Below are 23423 nucleotides of genomic sequence, written 5' to 3'. Positions count from 1 at the left end.
TTCAACTCTCACGTACCTGGAAAGTTCACACCGTGAGATTCATATGACACTTCGTGTCACCTTAGGAGTGACCTCAATTCGAAAAGTGTTTGTATGGGTCAAGATCAAGGTGAATGGGGGATGTAGTTCATAGTAAGTGGGTGAAGGATATGTGTGAACGTGTCCTGCAATCTCTTTCGTTGGTTTGGACCTTGAGATTCCTATGTTGCACTTGTTTGTCGTCTTTAAGTCGATCTTGCTAGTCGTTTAACAATGACTATTCTCTCATAGGGTTGTAACATGGGATTTGGAACAACTCAAATTCCAGAAACAGATAGGATTTCTTAGGTCGTTTTCCAACTTTAACTTTCAAATTTGGTAGCATCAATGGGTCCGATCTCTAAGGTCTAAAAATGGAAGGTTACATTTTCGAAGTTACTAAAGTGTTAGTAAGTTCTGACAAAAAACGGTAGGTAAATGACTATCGAAAAATGAGTTATTCTAGAGATAGTATTTAGTCAAGAATGTCTTGCTTTAGTGAAGGAGTATTTGACTGCCCACAATAGCACTTATTCTAACTCACTACAGTATCATTGCAAAAATAATGAAATTTTGGGTTCATTATTACTTTTCTAAAATGTAATTGGGTTTAAAAGAAATTCACTAATAAAGAAATTTGTTTATATTTTCAAAATGACGAGTTCATTAGTTCAACTATTGGCTTCTGATAAATTAACTGGGGATAATTATGCTACTTACAAATCAAACTTGAATACAATACTAGTGATAGATGATCTAAGGTTCGTTTTGACAGAGGAGTGTCCTCTCGTTCCTAACTCAAATGCAAACCGAACTGCTCGGGATGCATATGACAAATGGACAAAGGAAAACGAGAAAGCCTGTGCCTATATTCTTGCCAGCATATCTGATGTCTTGCTAAGAAACATGAAAGCATGAGTATTGCCAAAGAGATTATGGAATCTCTGCATGGGATGTTTGGACAACCATACTTCTCCCTGAGGCATGATCCTATCAAATAAGTTTACAACTGTCGTATGAAAGAAGGGGCCTCTGTTAGAGAACACGTCTTGGACATGATGGTCCATTTCAACATGGTAGAGGTAAATGGAGCTGTTGTGGATGAGAATAGCCAAGTCGGCTTTATTCTTGAGTCTCTTCCGAAGAGTTTCTTGCAGTTCTGTACGAACGCATTGATAAACAAAATAGAATATATCCTGACTATACTTCTCAATGAGCTACATGCTTATCAGTCCATGATTAGGGCTAAAGAACTAGAATCAGAGGTAAATGTTACTATTGCAGAAAAAGGAAGATTGTCCTCTAAGAAATTTGACATTGCTTCTTCTTCAAAGAATAAGAGTATTCTGGTGAAGAAAAACAAGGGGAAAGGGAAAAAGAAACCTACTAGCCACAAAGACAAGACAAAAACTATAGAAAAAGGAAAGTGATTCCACTATAGTGAAGAAGGGCACTGGAAAAGAAACTGCCCACAGTACCTTGCAGACAAAAGTGCAGAGAAAGCAAAACAAGGAACTAGTTCCTAAGGGTTGCTTGTAAAGAGACAATAGTCCAGGTTGTGAATAGGGGAGAATTTCTCAAAATGACTAGTGGGAGATAGAGTTGTTGATAGAAGATGAACCTGTTAGTTTTGTTATTGTAATAAAAGTTGTTTCATCTTTTGTATAAAACATATTTTATAAATCTTTTGTTATAAATGAAATGTTCATTAGAAAAAGATATATTTGTAAAGCAACTTCTATTAAAACCAACCAAGTTAAAGGCCATTTACAAATATTTAGATATTTAAAATGGTTAGAAATCAATAAGGCAAATAGTTATGTTTACCTAAGAGATAAGTTTAGAACACTTGAAAGGTTCAAGGTGCATAAAACTTGTTAGGTAAAATAATTGAAAATACTTCGGTTAGATCAAAGTAGAGAGTACAGAGAATCAAAGACTTCCAGGACTATTTTGATAGAACATGAAATCTAGTGACAACTCTCTACATCTAGTTGCCTTAATAATTTTGAACGTCATTCCATTTTAAGGTGTTTCTGAAACTCTATATGAGATATGGAGAACTCATAAAAGTTGTTTATGATATGTAAAAGATGTTTACATAGTTCAGAAATCTGGAATAGATTAGCACATTTGTTAGTGTCGAAACCTTAAGTATTGGAATACTGTTCAAATAGCATGCCTATTTGTAGGCAACTCAAATGTAGTATACTTTTCATGTAAAAGAAAATCAAGTGTTTGTGTTGACAAATGCTAATTTTTTTCTAGAAAAGTATTCAAGATCACCATGTATTATTTAATTTCCATTAAAAGCAAAGTGTATATCAATAAAGTGTTATTGATTAAAGCTGATACTGTAACAAAAGTTGTTTGTGTTGGGTTTTATGTGCTAAAACATGTGGTTTGTAAACAATAAACTCATTTTGTAAATCAATAAAGTTGTTATTGAAGTTTGATTCAATAAAGTTTTATTGAATATATGAATTGCTTATTTCGTTTTAAAAATAAATCAAATAAACTAAAAGATCGATGACTATTACATAGTACTTGAACTTTATGTGAAAATATATGAGTGGATCAAGTTCGAGTAAATAGTCTAAATGATCTATAGTATATGAATAAGGTTGGGTGCCTTATTCTAGTAACACTATCGGATGCGACCCACTTTGTAGTTGTTACAAGAAGTTGTAAAATGCTACAGATGAAGTGATTCGGATTCATACATGTAGTGACATGAGAAGTGGGGGTGTCCTATGCAATGAGTTTGCGCAAGATTGAACCAAGAAATAAATCACTCTTACTTTATAACACTGTTTACTATTTAAGACTGACTATTTCAAAACGATGACCAAGGTAACTTGACCTTAATCCTGGGCTAACTATGAACTCCTGTTTATTCGAGATTATCCTTAGATTTGCATAGGTGAGAGTTGGCTCAACAGCGCTGACTCAATAAGCCTCCCATTTTAGGGGTAAGACCTGGTAGATAGCTGAGGATATAGGATACAGGATGGAATTCACTCCTACCTGCTTTCAAGGATAGTAGAGAGGTTGTTCCCTTAACTGCTAACTCCAAGTCTTAAATAAGGCACCCCACCCTCTCATTGGCCCGAGAGAGACTCAGTTTGATGATCGAATCACAAACCAATTATTCATTAGAGAATCAGTGGAACTTAAGGAACAAGAGGGAATCTCGGGGGTAAAACAGCCTTTTGAACCAGCCGTTATTACGAACAACCTGTGAAGGGTTAACTTACTAATCATGGTTATATCATGTGGACACAATATATCTACAGTGAGGGGAGTGCAACTACGTACTTTAATGGAGTGACCTGGTAGTTAAACGAATGAGGGTTAATTCGATGTAAAAAGTTTAGCCAATTAATGTCGGATCGTTGGAGCCCATGATCTGTAGGTTCACTAGGTTCCTCTACTAGCTCACAAACGGATCAACCTTAGAGTAGCGTGATAAGTTGATTTGAAATGTTCAAATTAGAATTAAGGAAATTAGTAAGTATATGTGATATAATTACACGTTTAATTTGGGAATTAAACGAAATAGGAAAATCGATTAATATTTAAATATGATTTAAATATTAATTTAATGGAATGGTGATAAATTAATTTAATATTTGATATTAAATTAATTAGAATTAATTAAATTGTTTATTCTTATTTTATTAGAAAAATTAATTATTGAATTAATTTTTTTGTAAAATTAATAAAATATCAATTTTAATTAATGAATTAAAATTGGAAAAGATTTTAATTTTGAACGTCAAAATTAAAAAGGAAAAGAAGAAAATTGGAAAAATTGGAAAATCCAAAAGTTGGATTTCTCCACTTTCGAACCAAGTTGCTCAATCACTTTCCACTCTCTAAATCTCAGCAAATTTCTCAGTAGTAGGTGTAATTCATGTATGGTTCTTCTTTGCATGAAAGTCATGCAATAAATAAATCAGTTTCAAGTGCAAATCGAGCATGCAATTGACTAAATTTGTTGAGAAATTCTGGAGGTTGAAGAAGGTAAACCAGTGACCTCCTCTCCATTTTCCATAATTCAAACTTGTTTTGAGTCCTACAACTCAATCTAAGGCTCCAAAAAAATATTAGGGAAGACCTTGTGGTGGTTCACAACCAAAGAAAAAGGAGGTTGCAACTAAAGATCAAGATTCAAGAGGTTCTTCAAAGGTATATGTTGAAACCCTCTTAATTCTCTGTGAACATGTTTATTTTGATGTCAAAATTAATGAATTAGAATGCTTAATGATCATGTTTTCTTCCACTGCATGTTTCTATATTCCAACACTTTTCACATCCATCTGATATAATTTAAACTTCAAAAGACAAGCAATTCGAGCAAGAGTCTGATGGCTTCTAATCTTGTAAAAAGAGCGAAGGTTTCATCAAAATCTATGCCTTCAACTTGTGTATATCCTTGAGCCACTAATTTGGCTTGATTTCTGGTCACGTTTCCAATCTCATCAGTCTTGTTTTCGAAAATCCACTTTGTGCCGATAACATTCATAAATTCAGGCTTGGGGACAAGAGTCCATACGTCATTCCTCACGAATTGCCCGAGCTCCTCGTGCATGGCATTAACCCAACATTCATCTTCAAGTGCTTCTTTAACATTTTTTGGTTCAATAGTGGAAGTGAAGAAAATATTGTTGATCATGTCAAGGTAATTGATTTTATTCTTTCTTCTTGTTGTTACTTCTTCATCAAGGTCCCCAATAATGTTACTAGGTGATGATTTTTATGAAACCTACTGGAAGGTTGTTTGTTACTAGCTTCTGCTGCTCTGAGCTATTTTGAGTAATTTCCACTGGAATTTCTGAAATCATGTCAAACAACATGTCAGACGAGATGTAGTATTAACAACTGGAGTGATATTGAGATCTTCTTCTTCAATAGAAGAAGAACCGAGGGATGCAACATCATCATTAATTACAATGCTAATAGACTCCATTACAGTATGAGTTCTTTATTGTAGACACAGTAAGCTCGAAAATTTATGAAATATCTAAAAAAATATCCCTTCATCAGACTTGGAATCCCATATTCTTCTAGTCTCTCTATAAACAAGAATGTAACAGACACTTCCAAAGACAAGAAAGTATTTCACATTAGGTTTTCCACCTCTCCATATTTCATAAATAGTTCTTGAATTTCTTGGTCGTAAGACAACTCTATTATGTATATGACAAGTCATGTTCAATGCTTCTGTGCAGAAGTGAAACGGTAGATGCTTTACATGTATCATCGCATGAGCCATCTCGAGCCATCTCCTAAAGAGCTTTGTTTTTCCTTTCCACAATCTCGTTTTGTTGTGGTGTAATAAGAGCTGAATGGTGAATTCCAATAGATGGACAGAACTCAGTAAATTGAGAGTTTTTAAACTCCTTACCATGATCACTTCAAATACGTATAACATTCAGATCTTTCTCACGTTGCAGTTGACAAAGAGCACGAAAAACATAAAAGGTATCTAATTTTTCATGAAGGAAATGCACCCAGGTGTATCCAAAGAAGTCATCAACATTAACTAGAATATATCATTTGCCTCCCAAACTCTCAGATTGCATGGGTCTCATCTAATCCATATGAAGAGGTTCCAGAACATGAGAAGAGCTTGAGTGGCCTGATTGCTTGTTGGAAGTATGAGTTTGTTTACTATATAGACAATATCTACATATGATTCTAGGAGAGGGTGATAAAGAGGGAAAGACAGTTATAGCATCGATTGCAAGAGCCTTCCGAATAGTTTTCATGCTTACATGCCCAAGATGTTTATGCCATAGGCTCACTTCATCTTGTCTAGAGAGATAACAAACCTGTGAAGTATGATCAAAACTCCATAGATAACAATTATCAGAAGAACGCAAACATGTCATAATGAGAGCTTTGACATCGTCTTTGACAATATATTTGTCTTTGGTAAAGCTCACATGTTGGCTTTTTGGCCCTTAATCCATTAATTAATTAATTAAGGTTTTAATGATAACAAACTAATTCTATTTATTAATAATTTTATTATTTTGAGTAGTCTATAGCATAGAGCTCGGAACAACGATTCTAACGCATCTTGAATCACCTAAATCAGAGTTTGGATTAAGAAGATATAACAAAACGTAGTGTAACGAAAACATACTCGAGATGGTGATGTGGCAAATTAATCATCAAATTGAACCAATTAAAGAAAGCCACTTGGAACTATAAGGTGAGTGACATATGGGGCTTTAAATTTGCAATTGGTGGATTTTAGTTTTTATTGAAAGAAAAGGAAATCAAAAGAAATTGATTTGTTAAATTAAAAAAATAAAAGAAGGAAAAATGAATTTAATATTATTTTATATTTGTGTCTAATGGCTAGTTTTTAACAAATGGTGGGCTCTTGTTTTTTGTTGGCTTTTAAGAAGAAATGTTTTTAAAAGATATATATTATCATATTATATTTTGTTTCTAACAACTATTTGAGTTTAAATCTCAACCATTCAATTTAACTTTTTGAACAATCCAATGACTTAAATTAAAACCCTCTTTTTACCCCACTTCTCTCTCTTTTTATACTTCATCTTCTCCAAAATTATTTTCAACTTTTCATAATTTACAATCCTCAAAATTAGCAAAAAAAAAAAAAAAAAAAAAAAAAAAAAAAAAAAAAAAAAAAAAAAAAAAAAAAAAAAAAAAAAAAAACCACCACTGTTACTCTCTCTACAAACCTCCAATTTCTTTCTTTTCATCTTATTTTTTAGAGAAATTTATACTATATTGTGAGGATTAAAGTGTATGAGCTCAATCTTGTATACTCACTCTTTTTAGAGTGTTTCATTGTGTGATTTAAAGTTTCAAAACATTGTAACAATTGGATCCTACCCATGGAAAGGATTAGGTTTGCTCTTGAACCCGTAAAAGGAGCAAGGTAGTTGTTCGACTCTCATGTGTGGAAAGAGTCAAAAGAAGATTTTTTTAATCGAAGTCCCAAGAGGCACTTGGGAAAGTGGATGTAGGTCTGATAATGGGCATAAATACACGTTATCATAGTGCTAAGTTTTTAAACAATGTTGGATTGCGTTGATGAAATATGTTAAATTATGTCCATTAAGCATAAATTCTATAATATTGCGATCGCATGCGTTCAACACATTAGAACAGTTGATCTTTGTATTTTTGTTCAGAATACGCGTTAACGCAATGCAAGATTGCGATCATAGGAAATCATCAGTCGAGCACAACTTCACCGCAAGGCTTTGTGTTAATCATGCTCGCAAACATTCGTCCGAGAAGAATCGCCACAACTTGGTCAGCGCAACATGGTGGGCGCATCCGGGTGAAACGATAATTAAGAGTGATGGGACAGAAAGCTGATGACAGTCGAATCCAAATTAAGTTGACAGTCGATAACGGCCACAAAGTACATTCAGCTTTATCGGTAACAATTATCTGGCACATCAGTCAATAATTAAAGCTGTCCCTTCTGTACAACCAGGAGAGAGAAGCTGCCTTTCACCATGGATGCTCTATAAATACCAAGGGCATTCTTCAGAGAAGGGGTTGACGAGTTAACCAGTTGATTAGTTCACGCCTCTGTCCATAGTTTTCCTTTCCATTTTAAGGTGGAGCAAGAGAAGAGTGGTGGCACTGGAGATTTCTTAGGGCAACTCGAGAGAGAACCTTGGGGTGTAAAAGCAGAGACCAGGCTGACTCTCGCGAGAGCGAGATTATCTTTAGAGCACGAGTAGAAACAGTGTAAACGCCTGGCAGCAAGAGATTGCTACCAAACTCTTTATTATACTTGCATTGTTATTGTGTACTTCATCTTCATATCTATACATTGGAAGTTTTATTTCTATATATGTTCACTCTCTTAATATTCTTGAGTAGCTAAACTAGTCGAATGGGTTGAGAAGAACTAAGTTAACATGACCTAGGAAGTTCTTTGCTTGCAATTTTCTTGTTTTATTATGTGCAAAATACCCTTTAGAGTTACTCGAGAGAGATTCTAAAGAAAGAACCTAATGTCTCGAGAGAGCTAAGTTAGAATCTGGACTCGAGAGAGCAAGATTAGAACTGCATAAACAATAGATAGGGACTTAGAGATAAGCTCTGTTGTCAACACTACATCGCATGCACCCTAGGAATAGGTATGATATTATGTGGTCGTCTTATTTGTGTGTGTGTGTCACTCTGTCATCACATAAATAAGAATAGAGGTTCATGTGTAGGTCTTATAGACTTATTGCATATATCGCATGCGTTCTAACATTAGAAGTCGTAGCATTCGCACCGAGAGGTGGTTTACTATTGTATGTGTGTTGCATGATCGCATTGGCTTGCGTTGACTAGGGTTGCCCTCGCAGTCACTCTTAAGGGTTGCAATGAAAACATCTCCGCATTTTATCTATTTTCCAATACATTTATTTCATGCCAAGGTTTGTCGTATCTCTATCTTTCATGCATATTCTCATTACGTTGTATGTTAGATAGGAGTAGGAGTAGGATTAACTTAGCAACATCCCCTCCATTCTTTTATTTATACCGCCGCCGCAAACATATAGTTACAAGTCCCTGTGTTCGACCTCGGATTACCCAAGAAATTTGCATTGAAATTATACTTTGTTCCAACGCAAGAAAACTCGTGACAGGACGCATGGTCATCACATACATTCATTGACGCATTATCAGCCCAACGCATGACCATCGACGCATGACTATCAACGCATATCTTAGGAACATGCATCGCATACCGCATCCACGGGATTTTGGTTTTCGAGTAAAATTGACTCCCAATTTCTCGCCATCAAGGTTGTGTTTGACCGAACTACTATAAAAACCACAGTGTCTTCTTCTCTATCTCTTTGCCTAGTTATTCTTGCATTTAAGTTTAATTGCTTGATTTTGTTGGTTGAGATTGATTAAGTATATTGTTACATAATTTTTTTATCAATCTTGTTATTTAGCATAAATTAGAGTTTTTATCAATTTAATTTAAAAATATCTAATTAGATCAAATTGAGCAAACTTTAAGAAAAAAATTTAATTAAACCCTATTCATCCCCCTCCCCCTCCCCCTCTAGGATTGTCATACCAATCCAACAATTGGTATCAAAGCCCGAGTTACTCTTTTGAAATTTAATTTTCTTGATAAACTTTATTGTTAGAACATTATGGCAAACCTAGTAGCAAATGGAATTGTTGAAGGGCAATCTACTTCTAGACCTCCTTATTTTGATGGTTCAAATTATGCATATTGGAAAGCTAAAATGAAAATTTATTTGCAATCTATTGACTATCGTTTGTAGTTAATTGTTGCTAAAGGTCCTTATATACCCATGAAAAAGGTTGATAATGTTGATAAGCCTAAATCAGAAGAAGAGTATGATGAAAATGAAATGAAAAAGTATTCTTTTAATGCTAAAGCTATTAATTGTTTGTATTGTGTTTTGAGCAAAGATGAATTTAAATTTTCACAGGTGATGATGAAACAGGTTTAGTTGACCTTCAAGAAAAAACTTGCATGTGAGTTCAAATCAAAATCAGGAAACGTTAAAATATTTCCTAGAAATAGAATTCAAAAGATTGAAGAGGATATCTTTATTAATCAAAAGAAGTATGTCATTGACTTAAAGAAACAAACTTACTTAGTTTTAGTATTGAAGAAGCTTTTATTGAACTTAATCTAAAACTACAAGTAGCTGCTGAAGAAATAAAGGACAAGAAACGATATCAGAGACTTGTTGGAAGATTAATAAGTATGTTCTATACACGTCCTAATATTGCATATATAATAAGCATGGTTAATCAGTTTATGTATCATTTTGTACCAACTTATTTTGAAGTTGTCTATAGAATTTTGAGGTATTTTAAAGGGCCTCCTACAAAAGATATTTTATTCAAAATGCATAATCATTTCCAAATTGAAGTTTATATTGATGCAGATTAGGTAGAAAATGTTACGTATAGAAGACCAACTTTTTATTATAGTTCCTTCATTAGAGGGAATCTGGTCACTTGTAGAAGTATAAAACAAAATGTGGTGTCAGAAGTAGTGTCGAAATAGAGTTTAGAGTTTTAGCTCATGAAATTTGCGAGGGCATATGAATCAAAAGAATACATAAAGAATTGAAGATTCATTTGAAGACACAAATACGAATTTCTTATGACAATAAAGCCACTATCTCTATTACCCATAATCCAATTCTACATGATAGAACAAAACATCGAAGTTGATAAACATTTTATCAAAGAGAAGATTGAAGTAGGAGCAATACACATTCCCTCTCTCGCTACATCAGATCAAATTTCTGATGTACTAACAAAAGGTCTTCCAAGGAAGCTCTTTGACATATTAGTTGACAAGCTGGCAATGAAAGACATCTTTAAGCCCTTTAAGCCAACTTGAGGACGTGTTAGAATTTATATTATTTATAAATATTTGTGTATAAATATTAATTCTCAATTATTTTTTTATTATTGCTTTTTATTCTTTTCCATTTTTGTAAGAGGTGTTTCTCCTATATAAGAAGTCCTAAATTGCACATGTTCAATAAGAAAAAAAAAAAATTACTCCCTCAAATTTAAGAATATTTCACTCATATATTCTATTGTGTGAAAGTATATACTAATTTTACCGCTTGTGTGAACATTTGTATTTTGTCTATTATACTACAGAAAATTGTAGAATACATGTCAAGATTTTAAGTTGACATCTCAATAAAGTGTTGAAAATTTGCAAAACTATCCAAATTAATAAATTATTAAACAAAAATTTAAGTAAATAAAAATAATAAAGACTTATCAAATATCTTGACTTAATATCTCAACTCTGCCCACCAAACACATTACATTATTTCGTAATTCAAAGTAACAATTTTGCACTTTCCTAATGGGCGGTTATTGTGGCCTTGGTAAATATATTTAGGTTAAGAGTATGCTTTTCCTTAATAAACAAATTTTTATTTATTATAAGAAAAAAATGCTAAAGCTAAGCAATCGCCGTCCCTCGACGTCTTGCAACTGCAGTAACCAGTTCCTTGGAAGCTGACCGCCATAGCCAAACAATGGCTTCCAGGTTCTCTAACCCATCAACTTTCTTCCTTTCTTCTACTCAACTTTTGAATGTTTGCTTATTTCCCTTTTTTTCTTTTTCTCATAATCAGGCGATTGAGAGCTTTCAAGCGATGGATGACATCCCAAGGCATACAATGCAGTGATGCTCTCCAATTCACAGATAGCCGCGACAATGGAATCGCTGTTAAAGCTTTGTGCGATTTGCGGGAAGGCGATGTTGTTGCTAACATTCCTAAACTTGCTTGCCTCACTGTCAAAACCACCAGTGCTTGTTCCATCATAGAAGAAGCCGGTTTGGGTGGCTATTTGGGGCTTTCGGTCGCTCTCATGTATGAGAGAAGTTTAGGGGAGAACTCTAATTGGGCTGGCTATCTCCAGCTTCTGCCGGATAAAGAGTGCTTACCCTTGCTTTGGTCTCTGGAAGATGTGGACCAGTTTCTTTGTGGAACCGAGCTACACAAGGTAAAGTCCATTCCTTTTTCTCGGATTATTTTGGTTGTGCTGTCTGTTAGGAAGTTAAATGTATGGAGTTAAATCTCGCGGGACAAGTGTGTGTAATGTTGCAAGAAAATTCTTAGAATATTAAATTTTAGGTAGGAGTTATTAATACTAAAGGATTTAGTTTGGTGAAATGTGTAACTGTGTATTGCAACTCGGGACGGAGCCATATGATGTGGAAGTCTCACGTACGGTTCCCTGAGAAGGGAGTGGCTACCTATTGGATCCCGAAATCGACACAGGTGGGTAGGTAGAGAATAACTAGGGGCTTGAGACAACTTTCTCTAAGGAACTCGGCAAAATAGCCCCAGATCGAGTAATCTCCTCCTTTATCGAAGAATAGGTATTTCTAGTTTTGATGGTCCAATCATTGAGCCCAAAATTTTCTACAATAAAATTAGGTAGGTTCTGCCATCTCCCATCTATTTATTTATTTTTATTTAGTTATTCACTAGAGCAATTATGATCTTGAAGTTGATCCGAGGCAAGTGTTCAGATCTATCATGACATAGTCTTAAAATCAAATCTATGGAAGCATTGGTTTATACATTCCTCTTAGTCTCGACGTGGTATTCCACCCCTTGCTTGCTTTTCGTAAGCAGGCCCGGACTTTTTCCAGCCTAGTTCTCTTACCTGCCCCGTAATTTGTTGAATTAAGGGACCTTTAAATTTTTTTTTTTTTTTTTTTGCGATTCATCTGCACCAACCGATTTTTCTCTTACCTGCCCCCTCTCTTACAAGGAAATTCCTACCATTTTCAACTTTCTCCTTCTTTCAACAAATTTGATTACTTAGTTCATTCTGGTTCTAGTTCTCTTGGTCCTGTGGCGGTAAGTAATGAAAAGGTTCACGCTTTACTTCCCTCTAAAGCATTATATCCTCTTTTTTACAGTTAGAGAAAGGAATTGGAGAAAGGAGCAGTCTTCTGTAAAGGAACTTTTAAAGATCAATCTGAATGCTATTGAGGAGTCTTGTGCATGTTTGACGTCTCTTAGTAGTAGATTCTTAGTCGATGGACAAACCACACCCATTGCCTCATGTTATGAATTTCAGCCAATCGGTTATTAATATTCCAAGATTAAAACTTCCTTTGTTAAAGGGGTTTCTAGCTATTCAACCCCTAAGGAACATCTTTCTATTTACAGTTGAGATGGAGAATCGATGGTTAGTGAGGAATTTGTGGATTCTCAGACACAATTAAAACATGTTGATGATAATTAAGAGGTTTACTTCACATATGGTTCGAGACCTAATTTTTCAAAATGGTGAAAATGATCAAGCATGTAAGTCACCCATTACTCCTGCCAAATTCTCTTCTTTGAGTAAAAAATGTGGTTTGCAGCTGAAATCAATACCACGTTGTTCTTCATTAGTTAAAGCCTAACTGGGTAGTTTTGTCCAAGGTGGAACTAATATTGTGGAATACTCGTGAGCTTGAGATAAGTGTTTTTAAAAGTCCACCCAGATGCGTTTAGGCCATAGGCACAACGTGAGGCGCATGACTTATGTGAAGCCCAAAGGCCCAAAGCCCTGGCCTTGGGCTTTTTCATTATTTTAAAAAAATAATAATAATAATTATGCTATTCCCTTTTTATTAACTAAAAAAATAAAACTTACTAAGGCTAAATGCAAAATTCATTGTGTTCAGGAATTTTTTTTTTTTTCTTATTCTCACTTCAACTATGCACTCTCTTTTTTATGAAGGACTTTTATATATGCACTACACAAAAAAAAGTCTGCCTTTTCTTTAGTCTTGTGCTTTAGCCCTAGAAGACTATTATGTTTTATTTCGCCTTGAGCTTTAAAAAACATTGCTTGAGACTTATCCTTACTCTTTTTCTTTAAAGAAGTTATGTTTTCTGTAGCAGTTCTCAAGCTTGGAAGTGGCAGCTAAATAGCGGTTGGTTTGATTTGTCGGTTTTCTCTAAAATTAGAAGTCTCGGTTTCCTCATTGTATTCGAGATATCTACATCCAATTTTGGTTTGGTCTTCGTCCTCTAGGATACATTTTCATGTTCTTGGTTTAGCTCTATTTGCAGGCCTTTGATTTTTACAACATATTCAAGGATTATTTTCCTTAGTTGCTCACTGGTCTTTTGTTGCCATTGGATTTCAAGTTTTTGTGATCTATAGCAGTGGAATATTTGGAATTGTTTAATTGTATCACAGTATTATTGTCTTCTTTTGGTTTACTTTGTTTCTCTCCTCTCTTGAGGGTTATTGTATCTTTGAGCATAATTCTCTTTCATTTTCTCACTAGAAAGTTTTGTACTTTTTTTTTAAAAAAAAAAAAAAAAAATCATGGGGTTGTTTCTTGGGTATTTCTTGTGGACCAGTTCTTTCAATCAGTTATCATGGTTTAGGTTGAAAGGGTTCTGCATCTCTATTTCTTTCATTTCATTGTTGCTGGTCGTTATTTGGCTGAATAGTCATTGCATCCGTTCTCTCAGTCATAGCCTTGAACATTTTGTGAAGTTCAAGCCGGCCGTTTCTCAATTCTTCCATGAATTCCGGCTCTAAAGAAGTGTAGAGAATAATGTCTCGGGGGAAAGGATTCCGACTTCATCGATGGACTATGTTATGCCAACACTACGCCAACACCAGAAGTGACGAGAGCCTTCTTTACTGCTATTAGGTTCTTTCGTCAAGGGCACTTTAATTCCAAATTTGTGTTACACAAATTAATTCTTGAATCATATCTTTATTGAATAATACCTTAATTACAATCTAAAGGACCCCTAAATAAAGATAGTAGTGAGGATATTATGGACTCTCAGGCACAAGTATATTTTATTAATGATAATCCAAAGGTTTACTTTACAGACGGTTTTAGTACCTTGTTTCAAATAGTGAAAATGTTCAAGCAGAAAAGTCACCCATAATCTTGCCGAATTCTTTGTTCTGATGGAAAAATGTGGTTTCCAGTTGAAATGAATTCCACATCGTTTTTAATTGAAGTCTAGCTAGGTGGTATGGTCCAGGGTTGAAACTAATATTGTGGAGTTCTCATGATCTTGAGACTGAACCTTAACTTTTTTCTTGTAAGAAAGTTGTGATATTTTTCCTAGTAGTTATGCAAGCATGGAAGCGGCGGTCTAGGAGACTTGTTTTGTAGTTTGGAGCTCTCACTTTTGGTCTTCAAGGACATTTTCCCTCATCTACTTGTTAGTCTTTAGTTGCCATTGCCTTTAAAGTTTTTGTGATCTATGGCTTTGGGTTTATTTTCTTTTGTTGGTTTGCTAGGTTTTAAGAGTTTGTTTTTTAGGTGTTTTCTTTTCATTATATCTCAATAGTATTTTTTACTAATTTTTTTCTCAGTTTCTCTCCTCTCTTGAATGTTAATGTATCTTTGAGCATTCGTCTCTTTCAATGAAAATTTTTGTTTCTTTTTTCCAAAAGAAAAAAAAAGGACCTCTAAATAAAGGCTTCAAACTAGCTTTTAACCCAAGGTAAATATGCTTTACTTAGGGGCAAACAATTAAGAGACCTGCTGTAAAAAATAAAAGAACACAGTCTATCCACCTTAAACTAACCCATTGTAACTACTAGAACAGGGGAAACAAGCCAAAAACAAATTAGTTCCCTAGCCAAGTCAGTAACCTAACCCCTGTACTACACCGCCATTCTTATCGTCAATTTCTACATCATTATCTTGGGAGATATTCTGATTCACAAGAGGATTTCAACAATCGAGTTCTCGATTTTTTAGGCTAAGAGAAGGTGATGAAAGAAGCTTTTGATATTCTATTCATTTGCGGTGGTCATGGTCAAGGCCTGAAGGGTGATTACTATATCTTTCCTTAGTGTTCTATTAGCGGGAAAGAGCAATGTATATGAGATGATTCAAAAGTCCCCATTGCTTTTATACAAGTTAAATTTTATATAAAAAATCTGTTGAACATTCCAGCCAGAATGGTTTAATTAGTGAAAGGAAATACTCAATATCATATGGCTTTGTTTAATGCGTTTTGCTCATCTGACTTGTCTGTCTCAAAGCCTCATCCTATTATACTATCTTCCATCTTTTTACTGGCTACTTTGTTCACTTCTTTGTAAATTTTGGCTGCTTAATTTTCTCTATCAATGTTCTCTTGGAGTTATTTTTCTTACTCTTCTTTGGGATTTATGTACTTTGAGCATTAGTGATAACACTTAGAAGATGAAAGGATATTCCCTTGGGGGAATGAGCCACTCAAGTGTTTGGAAGCCCAAGAAGCGTCTCTTCACATCCACATTTAATGAGCAGCCCAAACGTCACCCTCATTTGGCGCACGTCAGCTCGTGTTCCCCCTTCTCTCTCCTCTGTGCTGAACTATAAAAGGGTTTAGAAACCATTTCTCTCCTCTCCTTCTTCCCCAAACCCTCAATTTCAGAAATTCTTCAGCCCCTCGCTGTCCGACTAGACAACTCCTCTGTTCATTCAAATCCCTCTTTGTTATAACATCAATTTGTGCTTCATCTACTTCCAATCCAACTTTGGACACCTTGTGTCTTAGAACAACGCCTTCAGTCACCATAAAGTGACATTTTTCCAAATTCAGCACTAGATTTGTTTCCTTGCATCTTGTGAGAACAACCTCTAAGTTGTTTAAGCAGGATTGATAGGAATCCCCAAAAACTGAGAAATCGTCCATAAATGATGAAGAATTCTCTCTCGAGCTTGGTCTTCAACAACTCTCCTTGATCAACGATGACAATGATTCTTTTCCTCCTATTTCTTTCTTGCAACGGCAGAGCAACTATGATCAAAGTTCTCTGGTTTCTCTCAAAAATTGTCTCCTTTCTTTGTCTGCAAGTCTTTTTATTTATAGGCGTTTTCCTCATCGACTTGTGACAAGACAGCATTAATTTCCATGTCTTGGTCAGCCGCCTGCCAGTTCAGATGCTTTTCAGACGCCGCTAGTTAGATGCCCATAGTTGCAAGTGGTGATTTGACAGAAAAGGCACGAGCCAATGTATCTTTTCTGCATTGGACAACTTCGGATGCATGCCCTTGCGTTAACTTGGCTTGCAACACTTCGTGAATTTTCTTGAAATCTTGTAATAAGATGTGTTAGTGAAGCAATTTTAACAAGAAGTATGCTTTTGCAAGAGTTAGTGATGTGTTTGAAGAATTCCATGCATTTTCCCTTAAGATGAATGTGTTTTTATCATTAAGAATCCTAATTCTTCCAACTTTTAAGAGATAATAACTTGTATTTCTACAAGTTATCAACTAGACTCTTTTTATTTCCATTAATGAAAACTTTTGTTTCATTTTTTTAAAAAAATAATGTCCTGAGGCTTTGTTTTCACTTACTTGAAGTATTCTTCTTCACTATTTTGTTATTTTTAGTAATGAAGTTTTCATAATGTAATGATGTAGTGACTGTTAAGTGGTAATCTATGTAGATGATTTTTCTTACACTTGTAGGCAGACGGTGAAAGAAGACAAGACTCTTATGTATGAGGACTGGAAAGAGAATATTCTACCTCTTATGGAGTCTGCACCTTTGATTTTCAGTCCAGAATTTTTTGGTGTCGAACAATATTTTTCTGCAAGGAGCCTCATTTCTTCTAGATCTTTTGATATTGATGACTTTCATGGGTTTGGGATGGTCCCTTTGGCAGATCTGTAAGTTAATTTATCTTCTATTTTGTTATCAGTATATATACTTACAATTTTCAGTTCTATGCTTTGCTTACCTATGGCCACTAGAGTGAGGGAGAGATACTTGACTTCTTGAGAGTCTGGCCAAATGGTGACTATTTTTTCTAACTAAGTAGTATCAAACAGAGTTGCTTGAGTCCTGTCATAGGACATGATGGGAATATCCTTAAAAGAAAATAGTGAAGAATGTCCTGTTATCATATAGTTACTTAAGCCGAGCTGAGCTGAAGCGCCAACCTAAGAAGTTACTTGTGTATCCTGAAAAGAAAATACATGTAGAATTTGAAAGGAGAACACTAAGAAAAAGTCTTAAAATGAACTGAGCTGAAACAATCTAACTGAAGAAGTTGCTTGTTGTGGATGAGCCTCAGCCACTTCAACTGCAATAAACCACAATAATTTTGATTTTGGAGCCAAGAGTGACTTGGAGATCCATTGGAGAAAATTGACTTTGAAAGATAAAATGTTTTGATTTCTCACTGAATTATGAAATCCAGGTTTAACCACAAGACAAATGCTGAGGATGTACACTTTACCTTGGTGTCTTCTGACCTTGAATCTGATAATAGTACTTCTCACCTAAATGATGTGCATCCATACGACGAGTCCAATTGCTGGAATTCTTCTCTGGATAAAGTAGGACCAGATTCTCTTGTAACTGAGGCAAACAATGTTGATGATACTGACTCAGACTCTTCTGATCTCGAAGGTGATCCTACAACACTCGAGATGATTATGGTAAAGAATGTCAAAGCTGGCAGTGAGGTTAGGATTCGGTCTTTGAATGATTTTTGTTCCCTTCATATAGATGTAGCCAGAATTAGTCTAAGGGTGTTTGGAATAACTTTTCCTTTTCTTATGCTGCACATTAGGTGTTCAATACATATGGATCTTTAGGAAATGCTGCTTTGCTTCACAGATACGGATTTACGGAGGCAAATAATCCATATGATATCGTGAACATTGATTTGAAGCTGGTTATTGATTGGTGTTCATCTCGATTTTCCAGGCGGTATAGTAGAGCAAGAGTATCATTATGGAAAAAGTTGGAGTATTGTGGTTGTGATAATGAAAACATTGAATATTTTGAGATATCACATGATGGGGAACCACAAACTGAACTGTTGATATTAATATACATGATGTTGCTATCAGATGATGCATTTAATCACTTTGATCTAACTACATCAGTATCTAAGAATTTTGCTGGTCTTATGTTGTATGAAAAAGGAAAGAGCATTTGGATTGAAGATTCGAAAATTAGGAAGGATGTTTTGCTGACCAAAGATGTCCGCAAAACTCTCGTGTCACTTGCAGATATGCGTGAAGCTTTATATGGTTTGAGTTGTTTGGAAGAAGACCTTGAGATGGTGTGTCGCATACAAGATAGGAAGTTATATCATTCTTTGGCGTTGCGTGAAAGTGAGAGGACGATCCTAAAAAATCTCAGATCTTATGCTGCTATGGCTGGTCAGTTATCAATTAGTGAAAGGCGATTGTCTTTGAGGAAGAACACTTGAACATGTAATTTCTTAATTTATCAGTTCATTCATCTCCAAATTTCACCCACAATCACTTTGTTTTTCACTTGAGTCATTGCACTTGTCACGACTCCTTGGATCTCCAACTTTATTCCTAATTTTGCTCATTAGTGATGCTAATTCATGGGAGTTAACGTTAAGCCGTGTAGCTTGTGTAGTAGCTATCCCCACTTTCAAAAGACAGAAGACTATTCATTGATTTTTTGTTTGTGTTTGTTTATTGTTTGTGTTCATCTCCCACAGTCGATTTTTTTTTTTTTTTTTTTAAAAAAAAAAAAAAATTTAGATTGCGGGATTTTTGTGTCATGGTCACTTGTAAAAGAGTTTATTTGAAATTTAAGTATTTTAAACTATGAAAGCAAAAAAATAAAAAAAAATAATAGTCTATTGACCCAACCCAACCGAACTTGAAGTTAAGGGGTTGGGTTGGAGGCCCTTTAGGTGCTTTTGGGCTGTCATTTCAATCAATCTAAAATTTTCAATTGGTCCAAAAAACTCCCTTAATCCAATCTGTGTATACCCCTAAGATTTTATTATACTTCTTACATGTAGATTGATAAACTAACTTGGAATTACATTTATTTATTTCATTTGGGCCTCCAAACATAAGTCATCCATACAAAATCTCAAGAGTGTTTAGTCAAGAAGTTGGGAGGTAGGAGTTTGTAAACTCAACTTCTTGTTTAGCCCAAGGAGTTGGTAGATCTCACTATTAAAAAAACATCAATTTTATATTTCATCTTCTTACATTGTGGGCCAAAGAGTTTATAACTCCATTGACTTCATAATTTCTTGCTTCTCACTATTCCACTCCTTACCCCAAATACCCTAAAAGTTTAGAAAAGGTTTATGATCCAAAAGAACGAAATCAAGATCATAATTATAAAAAAGAATAGTAGTCAAAGGTCCAAAGGAGCCATCAACCTTTACAACCTTAGTTCAACATGAGGGTAAAGGATTAGTACATTAGATCTTTTGATTGGCATAAGTACTTTAAGCATTTTTGCGGTGTAACAAACTATACTGAAATCAAGAAATGTTGTGGTGAATGGTGATTACAAGAAATATCTTCTCATCTATTTCTCTACATGATATTTTGAATACTTCAATTCCAGGGGTCGTTATTTGGCAGCTCATCGTGAGCTCAAAATTAAACTCATAGAAAGTTACACCAAATAATAAAATAAAATATTTCAAAAAAGTTAAAATAATGTTGAACAATTTAGTTAAATGTACAAAAATAGGTACACTCCAAGATACACCAAAATCAGCATTATACTCGAGTTTGTTTTTGGGGCTTTTATGAAAAGATGAAATAGGCCATCATTTCAGTCGAAGATAATGGTCAAAATATAAGACTGCTTCCAAAGGGGCTGCTTCATCTTGATGCAGACAAGCTTGCATGTTGAAGCTTTTTGAAAGCAAGACTATTTCATAAATATATAATTTAAAATAGTTATTCGTAATAATATTGTTCAAAATTGCATTTCTTTTTCTTTTCTTTTTTTGCAATTCATAACTGTGCCATGCATTGTAGATTAATTATAATATCCAAAAAAGTTTGGAAATGTAATTTGATCAAAATCTCTTCCTCTATTTTCTGGATGATTACAAACAGAATCCAGATGGAGGGACTGTTTGGTTGCCTATGCATTCAAAAACAAAAATTATCTACCAGATCCTTTTCGGGGGGCTTCAGAGCTCAATTGAGATCAACTGTTAATGGTAACAAAAAAAAGTTGATTTCACAAATTAAAATGAGCATGAAAGCATTTACCAAGCGGCTTACATGGCAAAACAAAGCCTGCGAGAAATTAGTCACATCTCCATAGAGGAAGGTCTTGCAGAGGCGTTCGACTTCTTCTCTTTCCTTTTCTTGCTCCCATTTTTATTCGTCTTCTTTTTCTTTGGTTCCTCAATTGGTTGTGTGCCCTCTAAATGTAGTCGAATAGCTCTCAATGGGTCTGCCTGAAATACAGGGTGATTAAGAACAGTACTCATTTGCTTTCTCTCCTTCAACCTGTTAAAATGAACCCATCATCACAATATACGTAAACAAGGATAAATTTTAAAACATGTCAAATGATGGTAACAAGGAACTTACATAAACTTTAGCCTAGACTTGCAATTTAGTTTTGACTCGGCTGCAGAAGGTTTTTGTTTAGGCGCCAATCCAGGAAGAAACTCGGACAAAATAGAAAGATCAAAAGCCTTCAAGTCTCTTTTACGTCTTCGATAGCTTTTCTTCTATTACACAATCAACTTTAGTAAAATACTAAAAGGGCAAAATAGTATGCAACATGTACAAGAATACTTTATACAAGGAATTAGAATATCGAACTAATCAAATAACAAATCAAAATGCTCCCATTCTAACCATTGACAATCACTTCATACTATAGAAGCATCAATAATAGTTGTAACTAAAACAATTATTTTCAAATCTTAAAATTTAAAAGTAAAGTAGAAAGATTGAGGCGCTCCATGACAAATTTTTCATTGTAGAGGAGGAAAATTCAAGGGTATTCCTTGTAACTATGTTCATGTGGTTCCATGATCAATTTATGACCTTGCGACGTTCGGTTATAGGAAACGGAAACTTGGGCTAATTTTTACAGATACATAATCTCTTTGCTGAACCTAATATTTATTGTGCTTATCACCATGTGCCGTACATTGAGATTTCAAGAAAATTATAGCTACAGACAGTTTAAAAGATAAAAGGAGAAACAGAAAATTGTTCAAGAACTATTCACTCACATAATAAAAATAGAAGAGTATTAAAAGCCATCAATAACAAAAACTGAAAAGAAATAACAAGAAAATTGAATAGCCATACCCAATGAAGAAATATAAAGCTATGTGCAAAGTAATGGAATAAATAATTTTACCTTACTAATAGTCTTTTGAGCATTCAAGGTAGAAATAGTTTCTCCAACTCCTGCATGTAGCCAGCCATATTTAGGATATGATATCACAAACAACACTCAAAAACAAAAATAAACATCCCAAGAGTTGAATTGAAAATCCTAAACAATAAAACTCACTCTCATAAAACTGGACCTTCTTTTCAAATTTGCGTTCAGCTTTAGATTTCGAATCTGACCTTCATGGACAACAGACAAGAAAACTTAGGATTGACGAAAATGAAATAAGAAGCTACACAAAAGAGAGGAAAACTCAAAGCATGCAGCCATACCGAGAGACTGGTTTGCCCATAACGACAACTTGCAAGTTTTCAGGTTACTTGAATCAAAAGAAGGAATTCTTCACCAATGTTCCAATTGAAAATTCCTGTGCATAGATCACAAAATAGGAAGAGCACAAAAAACATTAAGATTTTAAAGCATGCTATTACCAACTGAACCCTGCAAAACAGCCCGACACCTTGCTGTCTATTAGTGTCTGAATAGGCCCAAACCTATAGATTTGAAGGCGTTAGGGAGTGAGTAACGCTAATCTCTAGTCCATCGAAGTGGGTCAGAACCAAACCTTGTCGGAATGAGGAAAACTCGCTGTAAACCGCCGAAATCGCGTGGGTCACGTTGGTTTGCTGCTGCTGCCGAGTGAACCGCCGTTTGTACACGGAGGCGTCGCCGGGAACCGCCACGAGTCAGGTTCTTGGGTAGAAGCGTCACTGTTTGCAAGGCACTGTTGCCGGAACTCACGCGTTTGTCGTGGGTCGCATGCGCCGCTGCACGCTGAGGAGGCAGTGCGTCGCAGCCTTACACCGCCGTTGGCGGCTCGTAAGGGGCGTCGTGTGATCGGCGGAGTAGGAAGGCTGAAGGTGGGAGGGCGCTGCGGTTGATTGAACAAAACGAGGGGCTGATACACGAAGAAAGCACCCAAGAGAAACCCAATCTTATCCAAAATTCCACCGCAAGCCAAGATCCGACGAACGGTGGAGGAGGAAGGCAGTGACCGATGGAGGACAGTGGCTAGGCGTCGAAAATGGACGGTTAAAGGACTGTGGAGCAGATCTGTCGACGGCTCGATGGCTAGAGGCGGCGCGGTGACCGGCTGCGTGGTTCGGCGTCGATACGACGACGACTGGGTTATTCTCTCAGACGGCGGACACGAGGAGGCTGACGGCGACAACAGAGAATCGACGTTGATGGGCTTCGCCTTGACGATCGAACGGACTGGAGGTCTTCGAGCTACGCGACGGTTTCGAGCGACTAAGGCTAAAGATCTTCGAGCGGCGCGATTAGGGCTCGACGAAGGAAGAAAAAAAACGAAAATGGGTTATTTAGATAGGGGTGGTTTTAAAAGTTAATTGGAGAAAATAGGTGGTTTTGAACTTATTTAGTGTTTTTTTTTTGTAATATTTTATTATTTTTTTAAGTCTTGTATGTCGCATTTAAAAAAAAAATTAAACCGATTCCTTGAGAATATTTTATTTAGTTTCTTTCCCTCCATACGCCGCATTAATCGCACTTAGTAAACTATGCGATCGTTGAATAATTATACACGATCGTACACAATCACTTAGTAAATTATTCACGATCGTTTAGTAATTATACACGATCACACACAATCGTTTAGTAAATTACTATACGGTCATTTAGTAAATATACACGATCGTTTAAAAAAAAAAGTAAACTATGCGATCGTTTAGTAATTATACACTATCGCATACAATT

At 35.3% G+C, this 23423-nt stretch overlaps 2 protein-coding genes and 1 pseudogene across 7 annotated transcripts; 2 read left to right on the top strand and 1 right to left on the bottom strand.

The window, feature by feature from the left end:
* Positions 1 to 672: 672 nt before the first annotated feature.
* LOC150037543 (uncharacterized) lies at positions 673 to 1448 on the top strand (annotated as a pseudogene).
* Positions 1449 to 10966: 9518 nt separating this feature from the next.
* On the top strand, positions 10967 to 18979 carry LOC120074469 (SET domain-containing protein). Its single transcript, XM_039027603.2, has 5 exons — positions 10967 to 11092; positions 11181 to 11553; positions 17007 to 17203; positions 17737 to 18004; positions 18112 to 18979. The coding sequence occupies exons 1-5, from the start codon at positions 11082 to 11084 to the stop codon at positions 18757 to 18759; spliced, it is 1497 nt and encodes a 498-aa protein (XP_038883531.1). The 5' UTR covers positions 10967 to 11081; the 3' UTR covers positions 18760 to 18979.
* A 1374-nt stretch (positions 18980 to 20353) lies between these two features.
* On the bottom strand, positions 20354 to 23058 carry LOC120074596 (uncharacterized). Of its 6 annotated transcripts, none has more exons than XM_039027759.2 (6): positions 22273 to 23058; positions 21980 to 22074; positions 21828 to 21886; positions 21672 to 21721; positions 20885 to 21027; positions 20354 to 20800 (listed from the first exon to the last, which is right to left on the bottom strand). In XM_039027759.2, the coding sequence occupies exons 2-6, from the start codon at positions 21997 to 21999 to the stop codon at positions 20599 to 20601; spliced, it is 474 nt and encodes a 157-aa protein (XP_038883687.1). In that variant the 5' UTR covers positions 22000 to 22074; positions 22273 to 23058; the 3' UTR covers positions 20354 to 20598. The 6 variants fall into 6 exon arrangements, with proteins under 6 accessions (XP_038883687.1, XP_090168258.1, XP_038883686.1 ...); XM_090312132.1 differs by having other exon boundaries at positions 20885 to 21024; positions 22273 to 23054; XM_039027758.2 differs by having other exon boundaries at positions 21980 to 22201; positions 22273 to 23035.
* Between the last annotated feature and the right edge of the window lie 365 nt (positions 23059 to 23423).

Source organism: Benincasa hispida, chromosome 3 (assembly GCF_027475165.1).
Source record: "Benincasa hispida cultivar pf3 chromosome 3, pf3_genome.v1.1, whole genome shotgun sequence".
Taxonomy (NCBI): Eukaryota; Viridiplantae; Streptophyta; class Magnoliopsida; order Cucurbitales; family Cucurbitaceae; genus Benincasa; species Benincasa hispida.
Note: the sequence above shows the minus strand (reverse complement) of the source record. Positions and strands in the feature narration are given on the sequence as shown.

What these genes read in the sequence shown, in the direction of transcription:
- LOC120074469 (XM_039027603.2), top strand. An exon ending in GTGGAACCGAGCTACACAAG is followed by an intron (nt 11,554 to 17,006) that starts GTAAAGTCCATT and finishes ACTTGTAGGCAG; the next exon opens with ACGGTGAAAGAAGACAAGAC. An exon ending in ATGGTCCCTTTGGCAGATCT is followed by an intron (nt 17,204 to 17,736) that starts GTAAGTTAATTT and finishes TATGAAATCCAG; the next exon opens with GTTTAACCACAAGACAAATG.
- LOC120074596 (XM_039027759.2), bottom strand. Translation starts at nt 21,999, where the DNA reads ATGGGCAAACCAGTCTCTCG. An exon ending in GAAGGTCCAGTTTTATGAGA is followed by an intron (nt 21,722 to 21,827) that starts GTGAGTTTTATT and finishes GGCTACATGCAG; the next exon opens with GAGTTGGAGAAACTATTTCT. An exon ending in CTCAAAAGACTATTAGTAAG is followed by an intron (nt 21,028 to 21,671) that starts GTAAAATTATTT and finishes ATTGTGTAATAG; the next exon opens with AAGAAAAGCTATCGAAGACG.